The following is a 21,102-nucleotide window of genomic DNA, read 5'->3' on the forward strand; positions in this document are numbered from 1 at the left end:
CCCCCCCCCAGAGACAGCAAATAGGAGGAAGCATGAAGATACAGAGAAGGGGGTCATGCCAGCTGACAGGCTCCTACCTTGCTGCTGGTCTCCCCCAGTTCAGACAGATCTGCCTCCATTCTGGCCACATTCCCGCCCTCGGCGCAGCTATGTTTGCCCCCCACCCCCCTTTGGGTCTGGTTGCGCCGATCTCCCCTTACGACTGCAGTGGATGATGCAGCCATGGTGTGGGGCAAACTTGCAGACCACTGCCCATAAACAAGATGGTGGTGGTCCAATTCCTGTTCCTCGGGTGCCGGAAGTAACGCTCGTGGGTCCTGGAAACTGGAAGGGACGATCCCAGGTGTAACATCACCGACCCGTGCCTCCTTGCCGGAGATGTCGGCGTGCAGCGGAGGAAGGTAGGCTTTGTCCCATAGAGTAGCGGTCCATTTCCATACAGGTCAGCTGAGAGGAATCTATCCCTCCTGGTGAGCCCCGCAGGACCATAAAAGAGGGGTGCTGTCTTCCCAAATCTCCCAAAGGAACTGTCTACGGAACCCTGAATGAGGCCACTCCGCAAAGCCCCTGCCTTGCTGAGAAAAAGAGGGAGGGGTAGCCCCATCTAGGAGGCCTCTGTACCCCGCCAGACGGCAGTAAAAAAAAACCAAACGGGAGTAGTTCCTGGTCCGGAGGAAACACTAATACAGAGGATCCCTGGGGAGAGAGTCTACTTATTAGGAAAAAGTGGATCAGGTGTTTCCTGGTGGGAGGAGCCTCTCTCATGTGAAGCTGTCCTGGAAGATGACTTGGGAAAGTATATCATATTTACTTGTTTTAAACTTCTTTTTTTACAATTTTTCAGTTAGTTCCTGGTTTCCAAGCCTAGGCAAATTATGTCATACAGGAGTCTTCGGGAGGGGAGGGAGGGTTCTCAGCTCAGCCAATGCCTGAGATGGATTCCGGGAAGTAAATGCTACATGAATCATCTGCCCTTACTCAGGATGGCCAGTGCCAGCAATACCAGTGGGTGTTTTTCAAAATGAATTCCCAGCAAAATGAGGCATGGAGACATGAATGGATGGGGGAGTTTGCTTTGAATATTAACTATGAATTAAATAGCATTTTGGGTTTGTGGTGCTCAGATGCAGTGCAGTTCCACTTTAACAATAAAGGACAACTTTATATAACAGCAAAATAAAAAAAAAATACATATTGACCATTTGCTTTGTTTTTGTTTTTCAAGTTGCATTCAGACCTTTCCTGTCCACTGTGTTAACATGTGTTATATTGCTTGTTGCATTATGGCAACCTTTTCATTTGAATGGGCTGTCAACACTGTATTAAGGACCAGAAAACACACCTGCACTACCCCCTTCCCCTCCAAGTAAGAACACCACAACACATGGTAATATGTTGAAGTGTGCTGCCACCATAGATGCATTGGAAGGAATTCGAAATGAATGTCACTGCAAAGCAGTAACATAGAAGAGTGACAGCAGGAAAACCGCAAGTCCATCAAGTTTGCACATGTTTTGATTTGTTTTGTTTGTTTTTTGTTCTTTTTCTTAAAGTGCTAGTAAAGTCTGTTTTTTTATGTTTTAATTACAGGCAAGCCTTTGACCACATCAAGTCCGGACACTTTTACCCCCTTCCAGTCCAAGCCAATTTTCAGCTTTCAGCACTCCCACACTTTGAATGCCAAATTACTCAGACATGCAACACTGTACCCAAATTAAATTTTTATAATTTCTTTGAGATAGATAGAGCTTTCTTTTGGTGGTAGATAATCACCACTGGGTTTTTTCATTTTTTGCTATATAAAATGAAAAAAGGCCAGAAATTTGTGAAAAAAATAAAAAGTTTTTCTTATAAAAGTTTGCAAAAAAAAAAAAATCTTTCTTCATAAATCTTTCTCCATAAATTTGTAAAAAAAAAAAAAAAAAAAAAACCCAAATCAGTATATAGGAAAAAAAATGTTCACACATTTTATTTATGTATTTATTTTTTTTACATACAGTCAGCCTAGCACTACAGTGTCACCATAGTGGCCAATCAGCAATCATGTTACTGGGGCTACCCACAGCAGCCCAGTACAGCGATCCGTGCTCACCCAGGGAGCACTCACAGGTGGCAGATAAGGGGGGGGGGGGGGTAGTGGGTAGACGTTTGGAAATGTCCACCTGCATGGGCGCTGCTCCTGCCTGTCCATTTATGTGGATGGGCAGAGGTTAATAAGGCTTACCTGTAGGTACTGATAAATCGCACCTAAACACACTACGCTCTCATTGGAGAGAGAGCAGTGCTGCCGCTGACTCACGGGAGTGACATCACTGCGGCTCGGCCAGTCAAACAGCCGCAGTCCGTGAGCCAGGAAGGAAGACCGGGTAAAAATGGAAGCCCCAGGGAGCTATGGCAGCGCTCCACAGGGAGGGCTTTGTTTTCAGGTAAGTCGTTCATAATGTGCTATATAGTAGCACATTATGATCTTAACTTGCAGGTGAAACATTTTTTTAGTTTTAATTTTTTGCGGTTTACTACCGCTTTAAATTTTTTGTCTGAGTATCAACCTATGTCCTAAGCATGTTGACATTTACTTACTGGAAGTCTGTTCCAAGCATCAACAATAACACTATTAAGGTTTTGGACTTTCTTCCTGCTAGTTTGAGGGCAAATCTCATGTTCATTGTCCTAGAATACTGCCCCTGATTCTTATTAACACAATTAATTTATTTAAAGGTTTCAGTCATGTCTTCCTCTTCCCTTCTTTCCTCAAGACTGTATATATTACATTTCCACAGGCTTTCCTAATATGCTTTATCCCTCAGACCATTCAACAACTTTGTCGCCCATCTTTGGACTCATTCTATCTTAGCAATATCTTTTTGTAAGTAAGGTCTCCAGAACTGGAAAAAGTCCAGGTCTAGCTGACGATCTATATAGGGGAATTAGGACCTCCTTTCTCATGCTTGTGGTGCCTCTAGTGATACAGCCTAGATTTTAACCTAGAATTGTGGTCCCTCTAGTGATCACACACAGTCTGCTCATTCTCCAATCATCTGAAATACATACTTCCAAATGATTTTGGACAACACTGGACTCCGAATATCGTACCCTATCATCTATGGATTCTTTTTCCATAAGTGCATTATTTTGCATTTAAAAATGTTGAACTGCAGTTTCCACTGCTTTTACAATCTTCCAGCAATTACAAATCATGTTCTATTTTATAAACACCTCCAGGAATAAAAACCCTATTGCACACCTTTATGTCATTAGCAAAAAGACATACCCTGTCCATGAAACCTTCAGTTCTGTCACTTACATAAAGATTAAATATCATAGGACCTGGTACAGAGCCTTGAGGTACACCACTAATCACTTGTCTCTGTTCTGAATGAAATTTATTTACAACCATACTCCGATATCTAATCTCTATCTGTCAACTACATAGCCACTGGACCAGCCAAGGGTTAGGTCCTAGCCAAGATAGGCTATAGTACCAACATGGTCCAAAACATTTGTGAAATAGTAAAAAAATGCAATCAGTCAGATTGCACTCACACAGGCGTGGTTCGCTACCAGATGTCGGTGTTAAAGCATGTAGCTACGAAAAGCACAGTTGTGAAAACGTGGGTGCACTAGGACCCTGGTTGCCATTGTGCTACATGCTGGGGTCCAGTGCACTCCTTTGCCTTTAAGAGGGGTGGCTCCCTCAGGTCCACCTGCCCTTGATCTATCCATTAAATGCATGTGCCTCTACTATGGGGACTCACAAATTGTAGAGTTAGGACCACAGATTATCAGGGTGCCGTGTCGTGGCTCTAAGGCTTACGTATGTATTTGCAAATGTGTGCTAACTAAACCCCTGTTATAAACGCATACTGTTAGACAGGTTAATTCGGTTGTTAGCAAGCTGGCTGGCAAGTTGTCCAAGAACATTGTTCTCTCCCCCTTATTCACTATGTGATGCCTGTTTATGTGTCCTTGCTTCATAAGCCAGTTATAGACTTGGGCGGGTGGCCACTTTTATGCACAGTTGTGAAACCAGCCTCAATATATCACTTACCCTGTATATAAAAGCATAACACATTTTTAAAGAGACCACATTTTAAATAAAAAATAAATACGTTCCCTGTCTGATATTTTTTTTTCCTTATGTGCTGCCTTGGGCATCTTTGGTAAGCTTTCCCTCAGCTTCAGTCCCAGAGTCATATTAGAATGTTGCACAATGTTACCTCCTAAATAAGGGTGTAACATGTTGCAAATACTTGAGTTAGCCATTCTTCTATAATACAACCAGACAGCATGTCATCTCTAAATAGTCTTTAAAAAAAAAGGCAACAAAGATGACCAAGAATACACATGCCACTATGTCACAGAATCAGGGTGCACAGAAGCAGTATTTTTGGGCTTCTAATTATTAACCACAGCAGAATGAAGTAAACAGACTGCTACATATCTGACCTAAATAATAGAAATATAAATAGATCTGTTCCATGCCAGACTATCCTGCTCTATTATTATTATTATTAACCACTTGCCCTCCTGAGGATTTACCTCCCTTCCTGACCAAGCCATTTTTTGAGTTACAGCGCTGCGTTACTTGAACTGACAATTGCACGGTCATGGAACACTGCACCCAAATTAAATTTACATCCTTTTTTCCCATGAATTGAGCTTTCTTTTGGTGGTATTTGATCACCTGTGCAGTTTTTATTTTTTGCGCTATAAAAAAAATAAACAAAAAATAAGACCAACAATTTTGAGGAAAAAAAACAATATTTTTGACTTTTTGCTATTAAACATGTCCAGTAAAAAAAAATTTAAAAAAATCAAAGTTCGTCATAAATTTATAGCAAAATGTATTCTGCTACATGTCTTTGCTAAAAACAAAATCCCAATACGTGTAAATTAATTGGTATATGTGAAAATTATAGCATTTACAAATGGCGGTATATTTACTGGGATTTTTTTTTTTTCACTAGTAATGGCGTTGATCAGAGACTTATAGCGGGACTGCAGCGGACATTCTGACACGGGGGGGAACTGACTTGGTGTCACTGACATCCCCAGTGACACCAATACAGTGATTAGGGCTAAAAAAAAAAAAGCACTGGCACTGTAATAATGGCACTGGGCAGGAAGGGGTTAACATGAGGGGCGATCAAGGGGTTAACTGTATGCAGGGAGTGTTTTACTAGGGGGGAGCTATGTCTGTGTGCCTCACTGTAATCACACTGCTTTGGATGGCTGTGCTGCGCACAGCCATCCAAAGCAGTGTGCCCGAGCTGACAGGAAGGAGAACTGTTAGTAAACAAAACAGTTCTCTTCCCTGTAGAAGATCCTCGGTAATCACCGGGCGCCAGCGAGTAATCACCGGGCACCAGCGAGTAATCACCGGCCGGGACCCAGTGATTGACAGCCGCCAATGGCGGCGCGGGTAGGTGCGCCTGCCCCCTACCTGGAAATGCAAAATCACATATATATATATACACACACGTGATTTTGCGCACTGGTGCCGCCCTGTAGCAGTATTTGTGATATAGGGCGGCCAGGAAGTGGTAAATAATAATAATACATGCCATCATATGAAGTCCTACTCTTTTTGAATAAAAGCTCTAAAAAGAAGTTGGCTTTGTGCTAGTCTGGCAAGATCCTTCAGTGTCATCCTAACAGCTGTAGTCAATGTGTCCAACCACCTAGTAGTAGGTCTCCCTCTTCTCCCGGTTCCTTTGATCTTCCCAAACATTATTTCCTTCTCCAGTGATCTCTCTCTTCTAACAGTGTGACCAAAATAAAACAGTTGCAACTTCATCATTTGGGCTTCTAGTAACATAGCCGGTTTGATCCCTTCCAAAATTGATCTATTAGTTCTACAGGCTTTCCATGACACACATAAAATCCTTCTCCAGCACCAAAGCTCAAATGAATCAATCTTCTTCCTATCCTTTTTCAATAGTGTCCAGCTTTCACAAGCGCACTTGACAAATGATAAAATGGGAGCATGGATGAATCTGATCTTTGTTTTCAGTGCAATTTCTTTGCATTTGAAAACTTTAAGAGTCTTCATTGTGTAGCTACCAAGTGCTTGTTATTCTGTGGAAAATTTCCTCACTGCTAGTTGCTTCCTTTTCGATGAGAGAGCCCAGGAGATTAAAATGCTTTACAACCTCTATTTTATCACAGTCAAGCTCAAAATCATCATAATTTTCTTTGTTCCTGATCTTTGTATGGTTTGTATTCAGTTCTAATTCTATGCTACGACTTTTGGCTTTAACTTTTCTCAATAGATACAGCATATCTTCTTTGTTGCTTGTGATGAGCGCTGTGTTGTCTGCATATGGCAGGTTGTCAGTATTTTGGTATTCATTGCTCTTCTCTAATATCCACCTAACATTGGCAAGACTGTCTCTTGTTCCTCGCCCTTCTCTGAACCCAGCCTGGGCTTCAAAAATAGTTTTCCTTCAATGTATGATTGGATTCTTCTTTGTATTATTTTCCATAATACTTTGCTATCCTATGGAATTAATGCAATTGTTCTATAGTTGTTACAATCTTTGACATCGCCTTTCTTCAATATAGGAATGAACAGTGATCTTCTATAGTTGGTTGGCCATGTTTTTTTCCTTCCAGATCCGTTGACCTAGAGTAAGGGCCATGATAGCACCTTTGGAGCCTCTAACTACCTCAATATCCTGCTCTACAATGATCTTAATTGTTTGCCATTATGGGGCAGCATGCCAGGTGAAATTTCCAGTTGGCAGCTGCAAAATCTGGTTGATAACATAACCCACGCAATCCACGCACACACACATCATTCACACGACTCTCCTGGAGCAAGCCAAATGCAATGATTCTAGTCACCTCAACCCAGGTTCGCATTACCACTAACTTTCATCCTCCTGCCGACTTGATTCCTCTGGCAGGCAGGAGCATCAACTGCCTACCAGCCACTGTGACCGAATGAATTTAAACATCTTATTATGTTCAGGAAAGCAGTAGAGGATCAGGGGAATATTCAACAAGACATAAAACATCCTTTGTCCTAAAAGGACAGGAAGTTAATGAGGCTGTAGAGGTAGTAATTTACTTAACTGTTTGCAGCCCAGCAAACGTTTATTAAGGCACCTGCAGCTATGATCTGGGTACCATTTTTGTTTTAGAGCTGGCAATCGCTTTTCCTGTAAAAGTGACCCGGGCAGCTGTAAAACTCTGGGAAGCTCCTCCCACCATTGTTCCCAGGCTCTCCTATTCTACCTGGGAAGCCCGGGAGCACTGCAAGTGATCCGGTCGGTTGCCCACAGAGGAAATGGAGGAACATCCATTCCCTGATCTCCTCTGTGATGAGTGAAGCCAGAAGCGAGGATGATTTTTCACATCTGGTTTCAGAGGGGTTTTTTCCTGGCCGTTCCAACCAGAGAAGCAGCCGATTAAACAGATCTGTGTTTGATCAGCTGTCTCAGAGGGGAGCGTAGGCATTAGAGGTGTAATAGACCTCTCATCCCTCCATAAAGAGTACCCGTCCCTGCTCAAAGATATCACAAAGGGTCTTCTTAAGTTAAATTTAAAAAAAAAAAAAAAAAGTGTACAAATAAATAAATAAAATATATGAAAAAAACTATTTTAGAGCAAACACCCTTCCCCCATTCATGTTCACTGGCAAATACAAACACACATGCAAATACAAACACACATGCAGGTATGGCACGCATATGTACAGTGGATATAAAAAGTCTACACACCCCTGTTAAAATATCAGATCTCTGTGATGTAAAAAAATGAGACAAAGATAAATCATTTCAGAACTTTTTCCACCTTCAATGCAACCTATAAACTGTACAACTCCGTTGAACAAACTGAAATCTTTTAAAAGGAGGGAAGTAAAAAAAAACTAAAATAATGTGGTTGCATAAGTGTGCACACCCTTAAACTAATACTTTGTTGAAGCACCTTTTGATTTGATTCCAGCACTCAGTCTTTTTGGGTATGAGTTTATCAGCATGGCACATCTTGACTTGGCAATATAATATAGGTTACATTAAATGTGGAAAAAGTTCTGAAATGATTAATCTTTGTCTCATTTTTTTTACATCACAGAAACATGACATTTTAACAGGGGTGTGTAGACTTTGTGTATCCAGTGTAAATGGTGATTGCATCACACACGTGAGGTATCACTGCGAACATGAGAGCAATAATTATGGCACTATAGCTCATGTTTAAGTCAAAACTGATAACCTGTAAATGCTTTTAAAGTGTTGAATATGGACAATTTAGGGTACCATAGGTTGTCGCCACTTCACAAGTGTGCACAATTTAAAATCTTGACATGTTTGGTAGCCATTTACTTGACGTAACGTCACATTTTATATTTTAACAAAAAACTAGGTATGGATATTGTGTTTGTGTGGACTAGAATTAATTTGTGTATTTTTTCCTGAAAATGTGCATTTGATAAATGGCTGCAAAATTATTATGTGACATGAAAAATTGCAACAACCACCATTTTAATCTGCAGGGCCTCTGCTTTCAGAAAATACATAATGTTAGGAACTTTCTAGCGAAAAAAATGCTGATTTTTACATGTGATATTTAACATGTGAAATTTTATAACGTGAAAAATGTCAAGCAGTTTATTGTCTTGTTAAGCAAAAAGATAGGCCATCTCTGTATAATGGAAGTATAATGGGGAAAGCGTGGATATTCAGTTCCATATGGTAGTTATTACTCATGTGTTCCACCACTGCATCTCAGGAATCATGGAATTACAGTGCAGATATGGTCTTCAGTTCCACAAGCCAAACACAATATAAAAGGCACAAATCACTGATTATGTACAAAACACGCAGGCATTATCAAACAGAATTTACTTACATTTGACTTTATTTCATTGTCATATATTAAACTCTCCCACAGTCCATGAAATTCAGCTGAAATTTGAAAACAGTGGATTTCAAATAATGTCAAGTATCAAAAGAATCATACTACTATCAGAGCAAAATTGGTAATACATTATCACCAAAAGAACACATTTTGAACAAAATGCAGGAGAAGGATTTTAGAATAGTCACAGCTAGACATTCAACCTTTTAATAAAAAAAAATTCTCTTATAATGTATGTTAGAACCGTTTTGTAATTTACAGTTGACAGGTAATGTATTTTAAGCCTCAAAAGGCAAATTCCACAGCGGTTTGTTATAATTTTTTCTTTTTAGCACAGAATCACACATATCGATTATCTCAAGCAACTATGGAACTTCTTTTTGAACTCGACAGGAATGGGGTATCATTTAGATTTTTATGTGCTACCAAAACATTGAGTTCATGCCATAAGTGAACTAAGTTCTAGGATTAATAAGCTTTCTGGCCACAAACATCGTTTGTGTTTACCCTATACAACTTTTGCTAGTGTAATGTGCTGTCACTATTTATAAAACCTATACTGCCTTTCTGCAGTGTCTGGCCGCTGATATACTTGAGAATCACGATTTGTTTTTCAGGACTTTGTGTTGATTCTCAGAGAGCACCGTTATAACTGCTTATTGCATTGGTGATAATTAATGGGATGACCAATCTTGCACCAGGACAACAGTAACTGAGTTACATTGCTTATATATAGCTCTCTCACCAGCAGGCAATATCCAGTGGTCAGCTGCCACAAGGTCCTCATTTTCTTCTTCCAGATTTTCTGAACTGGGACCTTCTTCATTTAAATGAAAAACATTCACAAATATACTGCACTTGCTAAGATCAATAGGCTTCAAAAAAAGAAAATAAGATATTCAAAATTAAAATAAAATTTTCACATTTTGTTTTTTTATTTTTAGCATTTCAGTGCTGCTAATGTCCTCTAGCTTCTTTTACCCATTATGGTCTACAGCCTCAGCTGTATGCCATTGCTCTCTCTCTCTCCTTGTTATTACTGATAATGGTGGCTCATGCCTGGTCAATGTTTGTTTTCCAAATCCATTAGTTGGAAGATTATTGATTTGATTAAAACCTCACTATGCCATTTTTTTTCCTGAATATCTATATACAGTGGTACATATAAATAACCAGCTATATGGTCAGGGAACAAAATAACTAATCCACTCTCAGAATAACAGAAGATATATATATATATATATATATATATATATATATATATATATAAAAAAAAACACATACACACATATACACTTGGAGAGGTTGAATCTGGTTCATATCATAAGTTTCAAAATATCAAAATTTTTATTTAAAGAAAAAAAAAAAAAAAAAAAAGAAGAGGCTTAAAAACACTGTTTTGCAGATTTTCAGACAGGACTGTAATATAATATTACGTATGACAGAGTCCCTTTGTCACAGACAGATAGCTTGGTGCAAGCTATCTGTGCCTGCTGTCACATTTAGTAACAGCAGCATGCTTTTTGTATCACCTGTCATGATGGGGTTAAAAAACAAATGAGCCCTCTATAATGCAAATGATAGTACTATAAGGGTTAACTTCTACTGTGAAACAGTGAAAGCAATGCTGTATACAAAATAATTATATATACACACTAACACTATATTGCCAAAAGGAATGGGACGCCCCTCCAAGTCATTGGTTTCGGGTGTTCCAATCACCTTCACGGCCAAAGGTGTATAAAATCAAGCACTCAGGCATGCAGACTCCTTCTACAAACATTTTTGAAAGAATGGGTCGCTCTCAGGAGCGCAGTGAATTCAAGCGTGGTACCTTGCCACTTGTACAATAAGTCCATCCATGAAATTTCCTTGCTACTAAATATTCCACGATCAACTGTTAGTGATATTATAACAAAGTGGAATCTACTGAGAACAACTCAGCCACAAAGTGATAGGCCAAGTAAAATAACAGAGTGGGGTCAATAGCTAAAGACCTCCAAACTTTGTGTGGCCTTCAGATTAGCACAACAGTGCATAGAGAGCTTCATGAAATGGGTATCCATGGCCGAGCAACTGCATCCAAGCCTTACATCACCACGTGCAATGCAAAGAATCGGATGCCGTGGCGTAAAGCACGCTGTTGCTGGACTCTAGAGCAGTGGAGATATGTTCTCTGGAGTGACCAATCACGCTTCTCTCTCTGGCAATCCAATGGATGTGTCTGGGTTTAGCAGTTGCCAGGAGAACAGTATTTGCCTGACTGCATGCTGCCAAGTGTAAATTTGGTCGAGGGGGGATTATGATGCGGGGTTGTTTTTTCAGGAGTTGGGCTTAGCCCTTTAGTTCCAATGAAGGGAACTCTTAAGGCATCAGCATACCAAGACATTTTTAACAATTTCATGCTCCAAACTTTGTGGGAACAGTTTGGGGATGGCCCCTTCCTGATCCAACATGACTGCGCACCAGTGCACAAAACAAGGTCCATAAATACATGGATTAGCAAGTTTGGGGTAGAGGAACTTGACTGGTCTGCACAGAGTCCCGATCTCAACCCAACAGAACACCTTTGGGATGAATTCGAGCGAAGACTGCGAGCCAGGCCTTCTCGTCTGACATCAGTGCCTGATGCAAATGCACTTCTGGAAGAATGGCCAAACATTCCCATAGACGCACTCCTAAACCTTGTGGACAGCCTTCCCAGGAGAGTTGAAGCTGTTATAGCTGCAAAGGGCGTGGCCAACTCCATATTGAACCCTACGGACTAAGACTGGGATGCCATTAACGTTCATGTGCGTATAAAGGCAGGCGTCCCAATACTTTTGGCAATATAGTGTGTGTGTTTAATAAATAAATATATATATAATATACAGTACATGATAATAAATAACCCGGAGGTCAGATATATAGGGTATTTTAACTGGGAGTCAGAAATGAAGCTACATGAATGTTGGAGGGGGGAAATATAAATCTGTTTATATTAACGTGGTTGTAAAGGCTAAAGTTTTTTTACCTTCATGCAGTCTATGCATGAAGGTGTTAAAAAACCTTCTGTGTGCAGCAGCTCCCCCAGCCCTCCCAATACTTTCCTGAGCCTCATCGCGATCTAGTGACATTCTCAGCAGCCTGTGCTGTCCCGGGTCTCTGCCTCCTCATCGGCTGAGACAGCAAGCGTGAGCCATTGGCTCCCGCTGGTTTCAATCACAGCCTGTCAGCCAATGAGAAGGGGTGGGGCCATGCCGCGGATTCGTGTGGGAATGGACACACGAAGCAGTGGGTGCTCCCATAGCAAGCTACTTGCTGTGGGGGCACCCGTCAGACAGGAGGAACTAGGAGAACCTGCGGGGGACCCAAGAGAAGGAGGATCCAGGCGGCTCTGTGCAAAACCACTGCACACAGCAGGAAAGTATAGACATGCTTGCTTTACAAAAAAAACTATGAACCTTTAGAATCGCTTTAAAGTAGTACTAAAAGCTGAGGCTTTTTTGTATGGATATAATAATTTTGAAACATAATGCACACTACTGGTAAACTTTAAATTTAATTACAATGCGTTAATTTACCTTCAGTCTATCAGCCTCCAGATTCTCTGGGTTGGGTTCAGATGCTGATTTTCCCTGCACAGAGCCCTTACATCACTTTCTCTCCTTCTCCTGCCCAGGACTACAAGTCCCAAAATGCATTTATCCTCACACATTTACAGTTGTGTCCAAAATTATTCAACCCCCAATGCTGTAAAGGGGTTTAGGGACTATAGTGTACATTTGGAATTGTATTCAGAATCAAATCCTACAAGGACGTTGTAACTACCCAAATGCAACTAAAATGACATCAATTGTTTATGTAATACAGTAGTAAATGGTTCTTATGTGGTTTCTTCATTGCCACAATTATTCAACCCCTTAAAGACTACCACTCTGAAGAACAGAGGTTCATACAGGTGCTTTCCATCAGGTATTGAAAACACCTGTGGATGTCACCGAGCAGCAATCAAGCATAATAAGCACCAATTAGGCAGCTTTAAAATGACTGTGATACTCAGCTCCTTCTAGACATTTACTGGTGTGGTTACAAACATGGTGAAGGCAAGAGAATGGTCCAGGAAGACAAGAGAAGAGGTGATTTCTCTTCACAGGAAGGGCAATGGCTATAAGAAGATTGCAAAGATGTTAAACATACCAAGAGACACCTTAGGAAGCATCATTCGCAAATTCAAGGCAAAGGGCACTGTTGAAACGCTACCTGGTCGTGGCAGAAAGAAGATGCTGACTTCGACTGCTGTGCGCTACCTGAAGCGTAGAGTGGAGAGAAGTCCCCGTGTGACTGCTGAGGAACTGAGAAAAGATTTGTCAGATGTGGGTACAGAAGTTTCAGCCCAGACAATAAGACGCACACTGCGTAATGAAGGCCTCCGTGCCAGAACTCCCAGGCGTACCCCCTTGCTGTCTCCAAAGAATAAGAAGAGTCGACTGCAGTATGCCAAAAGCCATGTGGACAAACCACAAAAGTTGTGGGATAGTGTTCTGTGGACTGATGAAACAAAATTAGAACTGTTTGGGCCCATGGATCAACGCTATGTTTGGAGGAGGAAGAACAAGGCCTATGATGAAAAGAACACCTTGCCTACTGTGAAGCATGGTGGAGGGTCAATCATGCTTTGGGGCTGTTTTGCTTCTGCAGGTACAGGGAAGCTTCAGCGTGTGCAAGGTACCATGAATTCTCTTCAGTACCAGGAGATATTGGATGGAAACGTGATGCAGTCCGTCACACACCTGAGGCTTGGGAGACGTTGGACCTTTCAACAGGACAATGATCCCAAGCATACCTCCAAGTCCACTAGAGCATGGTTGCAGAGGAAAGGCTGGAACATTTTGGAGTGGCCATCGCAGTCACCAGACTTAAATCCGATTGAGAACCTCTGGTGGGACTTAAAGAAAGCAGTTGCAGTGCGCAAGCCTAAGAATGTGACTGAACTGGAGGCCTTTGCCCATGAAGAATGGGCGAAGATACCCGTAGATCGCTGCAAGACACTTGTGTCAAGCTATGCTTCACGTTTAAAAGCTGTTATAACTGTAAAAGGATGCTGTACTAAGTACTAAGATTGAATGTCACTTGGGGGTTGAATAAAACTGATAATGCTGTGAGCACAGAAAAGACATTTGTGGTTATTTCATTATAACTGTTATGTTATATTTGTCTGACCTACAAGTGCCTCTTTAATGTAAATGTAAGCAAGATGACTGAATGATCAAAAGCAATGTCAAACTGGCCAAAACACTCAATTTCAGTGGGGGTTGAATAATTTTGGACACAACTGTACATGTTCTCAGGCACTTACTGACATGTATGAATGAGCTGTATGTGTGCTGCACTGTGTATACTGACATGTAAACAAATAAAGCATTCTCTATGCAGGCCATTTAATCAGCTGACCATTTAATCAACAATAAAAATAGTTGTAAACAATGTTCATTATCAAATAAATTGCTAAATTACTGGGAGGGGCTGGGCATGACCCAGCTGTCTTGGTCCATGTTGGAACCAATGACAGAATACATGGAAGGTAGAGGCTCCTTAAGAATCAATTTAAGAACTAAGCTGCAAGTTGAAGGAAAGGACCTCCAAGGTGATATTCTCTGAAATATTACCTGTGCCATGCACAACTCAGGAAAGACAGGGGGGAGATTAGAGAACTCAATGCATGGCTAAAGACCTGGTGTAAGAGGGAAGGATTTGGGTTTCTAGAGCACTAGGCTGACTTTTCATTGGGGTGCAGCCTATATGCTAGAGATGGTTTACACCTAAATGGAAGGGGGTCTGTTTGCTATGCTAGGGGAGAGGTTTATGGGACGGCTGGAGGAGTATTTAAACTAGGATCGAGGGGGGAGGAAGAATTAATTTATAACAGGGTAGACAGATCAGACGGGTCAGTACTTATTGGCGAGTGGAATGGGGAAAGATGGGGGGAAGGCTATGGTAGATGATAAGAAGTTCCCCATGTTACAAACAACCAGTGGAATTGGTACCATTTGTATGAAAATAAAAAATGTGCAAAATACGTTTGAACAAGGTGTCAATGGATTAAAGTGTTTGTTCACCAGTGCCAGAAGTCTGCCAAGCAAAATAAAAGAGTTGAAAGCTTTGGTGCATGAAGAGAAGTATGATTTAATTGGTATTGCTGAATCTTGGCTTCATTCTTCACATGATTAATATTCCTGGCAATGTTCTCTTTCAGAGAGGCAGGGTAAATAGGAAAGGTGGTGGTGTCTGTCTCTATGTGAGAAGTGATCTCAGAGCGAGTGTGAAAGAGGACCTAGTTGATGGAGAGTGTGATGAGGCCGAAGTATTGTGGGTGGAACTGCACATGGGGGTGCATACTACAAAGGTAATCGGAGTTTGTTATAGGCCTCCCAGTGTTAATGAGGAGGTGGAGACTCAGATCCTTGCACAGATTGAAACGGCTGCAAGGGCTGGGACAGTGATAATAATGGGGGATTTTAGCTACCCGGAAATTGACTGGAGTAATGGTACTGCAGGAACAGTTAAAGGGCAAACAATTTTAAACCTACTACAGGACAATTTTATGGTACAGTTCATAGAAGCCCCTACTAGGAATGATGCTCTGCTGTGACCTGGTAATCTCAAACCATGCAGAGCTTATTACGAATGTCCATATAAAAGAACATCTGGGTAGCAGCGACCATAACATGATTTCATTTATTGTTAGCTGTAAACAGCAAGTACATACAGGAAAAACAAAAACTCTCAATTTTAAGTCTGAGAGCTGCTCTCCAAGACTTAGGCTGGGAGGTAATATTGGTATCAATGAACAAAACACATAAATGGGAGTTATTCAAAAAGACTGTATGTGGACACACTGCAAAATATATTCCCATAGGCAAAAATCAAACATATATGGCTTATGACCAAAGCTAAAAAAGCTATAAATAAGAAAAGAGCTTTTATTAAATATAAAAATGAAGGAACACTATCATCGTTTAAACATTACAAAGAATATAACAAAATATGCAAAAAGGAAATAAAGGCCGCAAAAATTGAAAATGAATGACAGATTGCAAAAGATAGCAGGACCAACACCCAAAAATTCTTCAAATATATTAATAGTAAAAAAAGGTTTGGTCCGAGCATGTAGGCCCTTTACAAAATAATCTAAAGTGGGTGACTGGGGACAAAGAGAAGACAAATTTATTAAATACCTTATTCAGCTCTGTGTATACAAAAGGAGCATGGGGGAGCTCTTGTCCATAATGGGCATAGTATTGACACAGCTCCAGATGATCCACATTGGCTCACAATTGATATGATCCAAAAATATTTAGACAGAATAAATGTTAATAAAGCACCTGGACCGGATGGCATACACCCACAGGTCCTTAAAGAATTGAGCTTTGTCATTTCAAAGCCATGGTGTCTAATTTTTAGGGACTCTTTAATGACTGGCATAGTACCACTGGACTGACCAATGTGGTGCCAATATTTAGAAAGGGATCACAATCTTTACCAAGTAATTATAGACCTGTTAGTTTAACTTATATAGTTGGGGAGATGCTGGAGAGTTTCATAAAAGACCACATAGATGAGTTCTTGCTGGAAAAAAATATTTTAAGCAACAGATAGCATGGATTTATGAAAGACAGAAGTTGTCAAACAAATCCGATATCCTTTTATGAGGAGGTGAGCAAAACCCTGGACAGAGGGGTGGCGGTGGACGTAGTATACTTGGATTTTGCAAAAGCATTTGACGCAGTTCCCCACACACCTCTAATGTGTAAGGTAAAGTCTACGGGCTTGGAAAAATCAGTATGTAAATGGGTAGAAAACTGGCTAAAAGATCGTATTTAGAGAGTAGTGGTTAATGATTCATACTCTGAATGGTCTGGGGTTGTCAGTGGTGTACCCCAAGGTTCAGTGTTGGACCCTTACTTTTTAATATATTTATAAACTATATAGGGTCTGGGATTAAAAATCCCATTTCAGCCTTTGCAGATGACACCCAGCTGTGCAGTGGAATAATGTCCTTACAGGATGTCTCCAACTTACAAGCTGACCTCAATGCACTGTTTAATTGGGCATCTATGTGGTTTAATGTTGATAAAGGTAAGGTTGGGGGCTAAGACTATGCATGCATCATACATACTGGAGAGGGGGGGGGTACAATTGGGGGAATCAGAGGTGCAGAAGGTTTTGGATGTTCTGGTAGATCACAAGCTTAATAATGGCATGCAATGCCAAGCTGCAGTTTCTAAAGCGAGCAAAATCCTCTCTTGTATTAAGAGGTATAGACTCCAGAGAGAGAGATATCATATTACCCCGGTACAAATCATTAGTAAGACTTCATCTGGAATATGCAGTTCAGTTTTGGGCACCAATTCACAAACAGAACATTGGGGAACTGGAGAAAGTACAGAGAAGGGCAACCAAACTGATAAGAGGCATGGAGGAGCTCAGCTATGAGGAAAGATTAGAGGAACTGAATTTATTCTCTCTTGAGAAGAGGAGATTAAGGGAAGATATGAGCAACATGTATAAATATATCAGTGGTTCATAGAGTGAACTCGGTGTAGAGTTATTCACCCTGAGTTCATCACAGAGGACAAGGGGGCACTTTTTATGTCTGGAGGAAAATAAATTTAATCTCCAAACACAGAAAGGTTTGTTCACGGTAAGAGCTGTGAAAATGTGGAATAGACTCTCTCAAAAGTTGGTTCTGGCCAGCTCAGTGGATTGCTTTAAAAAAGGCCTGGATTCTTTCTTGGATACACAGCATATAACTGGATACTAACATTCATAAGTAAAGTTGATCCAGGGAATATCCAATTGCCTCTCGGGGGAACAGGAAGGAATTTTTTCCCTGCAGGAGCCAATTGGATCATGCTTTCCTGGGTTTTTTGGCTACTTCTGGATCAACTGTGAGCATAGGATTATAACTTTTTTTTTTTTTTCCTTTTATGGTTGAACTGGATGGACGTTTGTCTTTTTTCAGCCAGACTAACTATGTAAAATACATGTTTCAACACTAAAACAGACTATATAAATATATATATTTTTATTGTGCGACCACTACCCCAAAGCCTCTTCTATAAGATACTCTGGTTGGCAGTCACACTCTGACATCATCACATACAATGCAGGACCAGCAGTGAGGACGGCAAGGTCCTTGTCCACAACCCCGAGCATCAGGGAGAAGTGAATATTGGACGTTTGACAGATCAAGAAATAAGGTATGTATTACAGCTTATTTCTCTACCCTAAACTAAAAGTGTAATTCTAGGATAAAGCTCTCTAATCTTAAAACTACTCCCATCCCTACAGGAAAACAGGCTATAAGCCCTACATTGACATGACTAGGGCAAGAATCATGGCATTAAAAGTGACTATTAAGGCTCACACTAGCCTTTCCTAAAATACTGCTAATCTAAAATCCCTTAGTTCATTTACACCTTGGAAAAAACATCTGTCATATTCAAACAAGGAGGTAATAAAAAGGTATTCTAAAAACAACTACAATGATTAACATGTTAGAATATCCGTATTATAGGAACAGCAGTCTTTGAACAGTGAATTTGTCCAAAACAGCGATAACACAAAAGGAAAAAAATCTGTATCAGTTAACTTAAAGTGACACTAAAGCTTTGTTTTACAAAAAAAAAAAACGACAAACGTGTTATACTTACCTGCTCTGTTCAGCGTTTTTGCACAGAGCATCCCCGATCCTCTTCTTTTTGGGTCCCCTGCAGATGCTCCTGGTTCTTCCCTTTTAAGAAGTGCCCCCAGGGAAAGCCATTCGCCCTGGGGGAATCGCTACGTGCTCGCGCACGAGCAGCAGTCCATACGACACAGAAAGCTATGGCTTGGCCCCACCCCCCAACCCCGCTCTCTGCTCACTAGCTACGATTGACAGCAGCGGGAGCCAATGGGCCTCAGCCAATGAGGAGGAAGAGTCCCCAGACAGCAGAGGCTGCCAAGAATATTGCTGGATCGGAGGGAGCTCATATAAGGATTGGGGAGGGGGGGGTCTTGGGGTGCTGCTGCACACAGAAGGTTTCTTACCTTCATACATAGAATGAATGAAGGTAAAAAACCTTGAGCCTGTAGAACCACTTGAAAATAGAATTATGGGATCTCTTTTTATTTCAAAATCCTACTTACTTAGGTGGGTGCAGCATCTGTCCCCCACTGGCTCTAAGTGTCAGAACTCTGCGATTGCTGACTGCCGAGTTCTCACCGCCACTGTGAGCTGAGAGCCCCTCCACCCTACCTCACCCCCCCCCCATGATCACTGGAACACTGGGCTGCGGAGGGGGAAGGAACTGCTGGCTCAGACTCTCAGCAGATCACTGAGAGGCTAAGCTAGGTGCCGCTCCAGACTCCAGACATTAAAATCGGGATCTTTCCTGAGCCAGCACCAGCTGAGTGACGTCAGCCAACAGCGGGCTTCAGCCCGCTGTCAGCTGAAAACAGGTTACAGGAGTGCAGAACGCACTGCACTCCTGTGATCCACAGGAGAAGTACAGCCAAACAGGCAGAACTTGAAAGTCAAACCACAGCAATATGCAATACATTTAACAAACACATTATTGAAAAACGTAAATCTATGTCTTACCTGTCTGTCTTTAACTTTTAACTCCATATCTACAATGGCTACTGAATTTACATGCTTTGTTAAAAACATATCATCAAACTCTGTCCAAGAATAATCACCAAACACAACGGAATGCCTATTTAACAGCTGTAGAACATGAGATCGTATTTCTTCAGTCTTTGCAGTGCTAAAGGTTGAACACAAAAATTAGTTTATCCTATAAAGAAAATTGTGGTTTAACCAATGAAATAATCACAACTAAAAGTTTCAAAGGAGCTGATGTTACTTTCATTTACATGGAGAGGTCAGTGCTCCCCCCACCTAACAGCTCCACGACCATATACAGGTGAAACTCAAAAAATTAGAATATCGAGCAAAAGTTCATTTATTTCAGTAATGCAACTTAAAAGGTTAAACTAATATATGAGATAGACTCATTACATGCAAAGCAAGATAGTTCAAGCCGTGATTTGTCATCATTGTGATGATTATGGCTTACAGCTCATGAAAACCCCAAATCCACAATCTCAGAAAATTAGAATATTGTGAAAAGGTGCAATATTCTCGGCTCAAAGTGTCCCACTCTAATCAGCTAATTAAGCCATAACACCTGCAAAGGGTTCCTGAGTCCTTAAATGGTCTCTCAGTCTGGTTCAGTAGGAATCACAATCATGGGAAAGACTGCTGACCTGACAGTTGTGCAGAAACCATCCTTGGCACCCTCCATAAGGAGGGAAAGCCTCAAAAAGGTAATTGCAAAAGAAGCTGGATGTTCCCAAAGTGCTGTATCAAAGCACAATAATAGAAAGTTATGTGGAAGAGAAAAGTGTGAAAGAAAAAGGTGCACAAGCAGCAGGGATGACCGCAGCCTGGAGAGGATTGTCAGGAAAAGGCCATTCAAAAGTGTTGGGGACTTTCACAAGAAGTGGACTGAGGTTGGAGTCAGTGCATCAAGAGCCACCACACACAGACGGATCCTGGACATGGGCTTCAAATGTTGTATTCCTCTTGTCAAGCCGCTGCTGAACAACAAACAACATCAGAAGCGTCTTACCTGGGCTAAAGAAAATAGATCTGGTCTGTTGCTCAGTGGTCCAAAGTCCTCTTTTCTGATGAGAGCAACTTTTGCATCTCATTTGGAAACCAAGGACCCAGAGTATGGAGGAAGAATGGAGAGGCACACACTGCAAGATGCTTGAAGTCCAGTGTGAAGTTTCCACAGTCTGTGTTGATTTGGGGAGCCATGTCATCTGCTGGTGTTGGTCCACTGTGCTTCATTAAGTCCAGGGTCAACGCAGCCGTCTACCAGGAGATTTTGGAGCACTTCATGCTTCTTTCTGCAGACGAGCTTTATGGGGATGCTGACTTCATTTTCCAGCAGGACTTGGCACCTGCCCACACTGCCAAAAGCACCAAAACCTGGTTCAATGACCATGGGATTACTGTGCTTGATTGGCCAGCAAACTCGCCTGACCTGGCATTGCCAAGAGAAAGATGAGAGACATGAGACCGAACAATGCAGAAGAGCTGAAGGCCGCTATTGAAGCAACCTGGTCTTCCATAATACCTCAGCAGTGCCACAGGCTGATAGCTTCCATGCCACGCCACACTGAGGCAGTAATTGCTCCAAAAGG

General features: G+C 41.3%; 1 protein-coding gene across 1 annotated transcript in view; it reads right to left on the minus strand.

The window, feature by feature from the left end:
* Positions 1–21,102, minus strand: part of TRIP13 (thyroid hormone receptor interactor 13) — a 93,246-nt gene that overhangs the window by 61,078 nt on the left and 11,066 nt on the right. The window contains exons 3-5 of the mRNA XM_089669466.1: positions 19,490–19,655; positions 9,611–9,740; positions 8,857–8,912 (exon numbers count right to left, since the gene is read on the minus strand). Of these exons, the coding sequence (XP_089525592.1) occupies positions 8,857–8,912; positions 9,611–9,740; positions 19,490–19,655 (352 nt within the window). The remainder of the gene's footprint in view (positions 1–8,856; positions 8,913–9,610; positions 9,741–19,489; positions 19,656–21,102) is intronic.

This window comes from Staurois parvus, unplaced genomic scaffold, assembly GCF_062004578.1.
Source record: "Staurois parvus isolate SC_StPar_1 unplaced genomic scaffold, SC_StPar_1.0 ptg000077l, whole genome shotgun sequence".
Lineage (NCBI taxonomy): Eukaryota > Metazoa > Chordata > Amphibia > Anura > Ranidae > Staurois > Staurois parvus.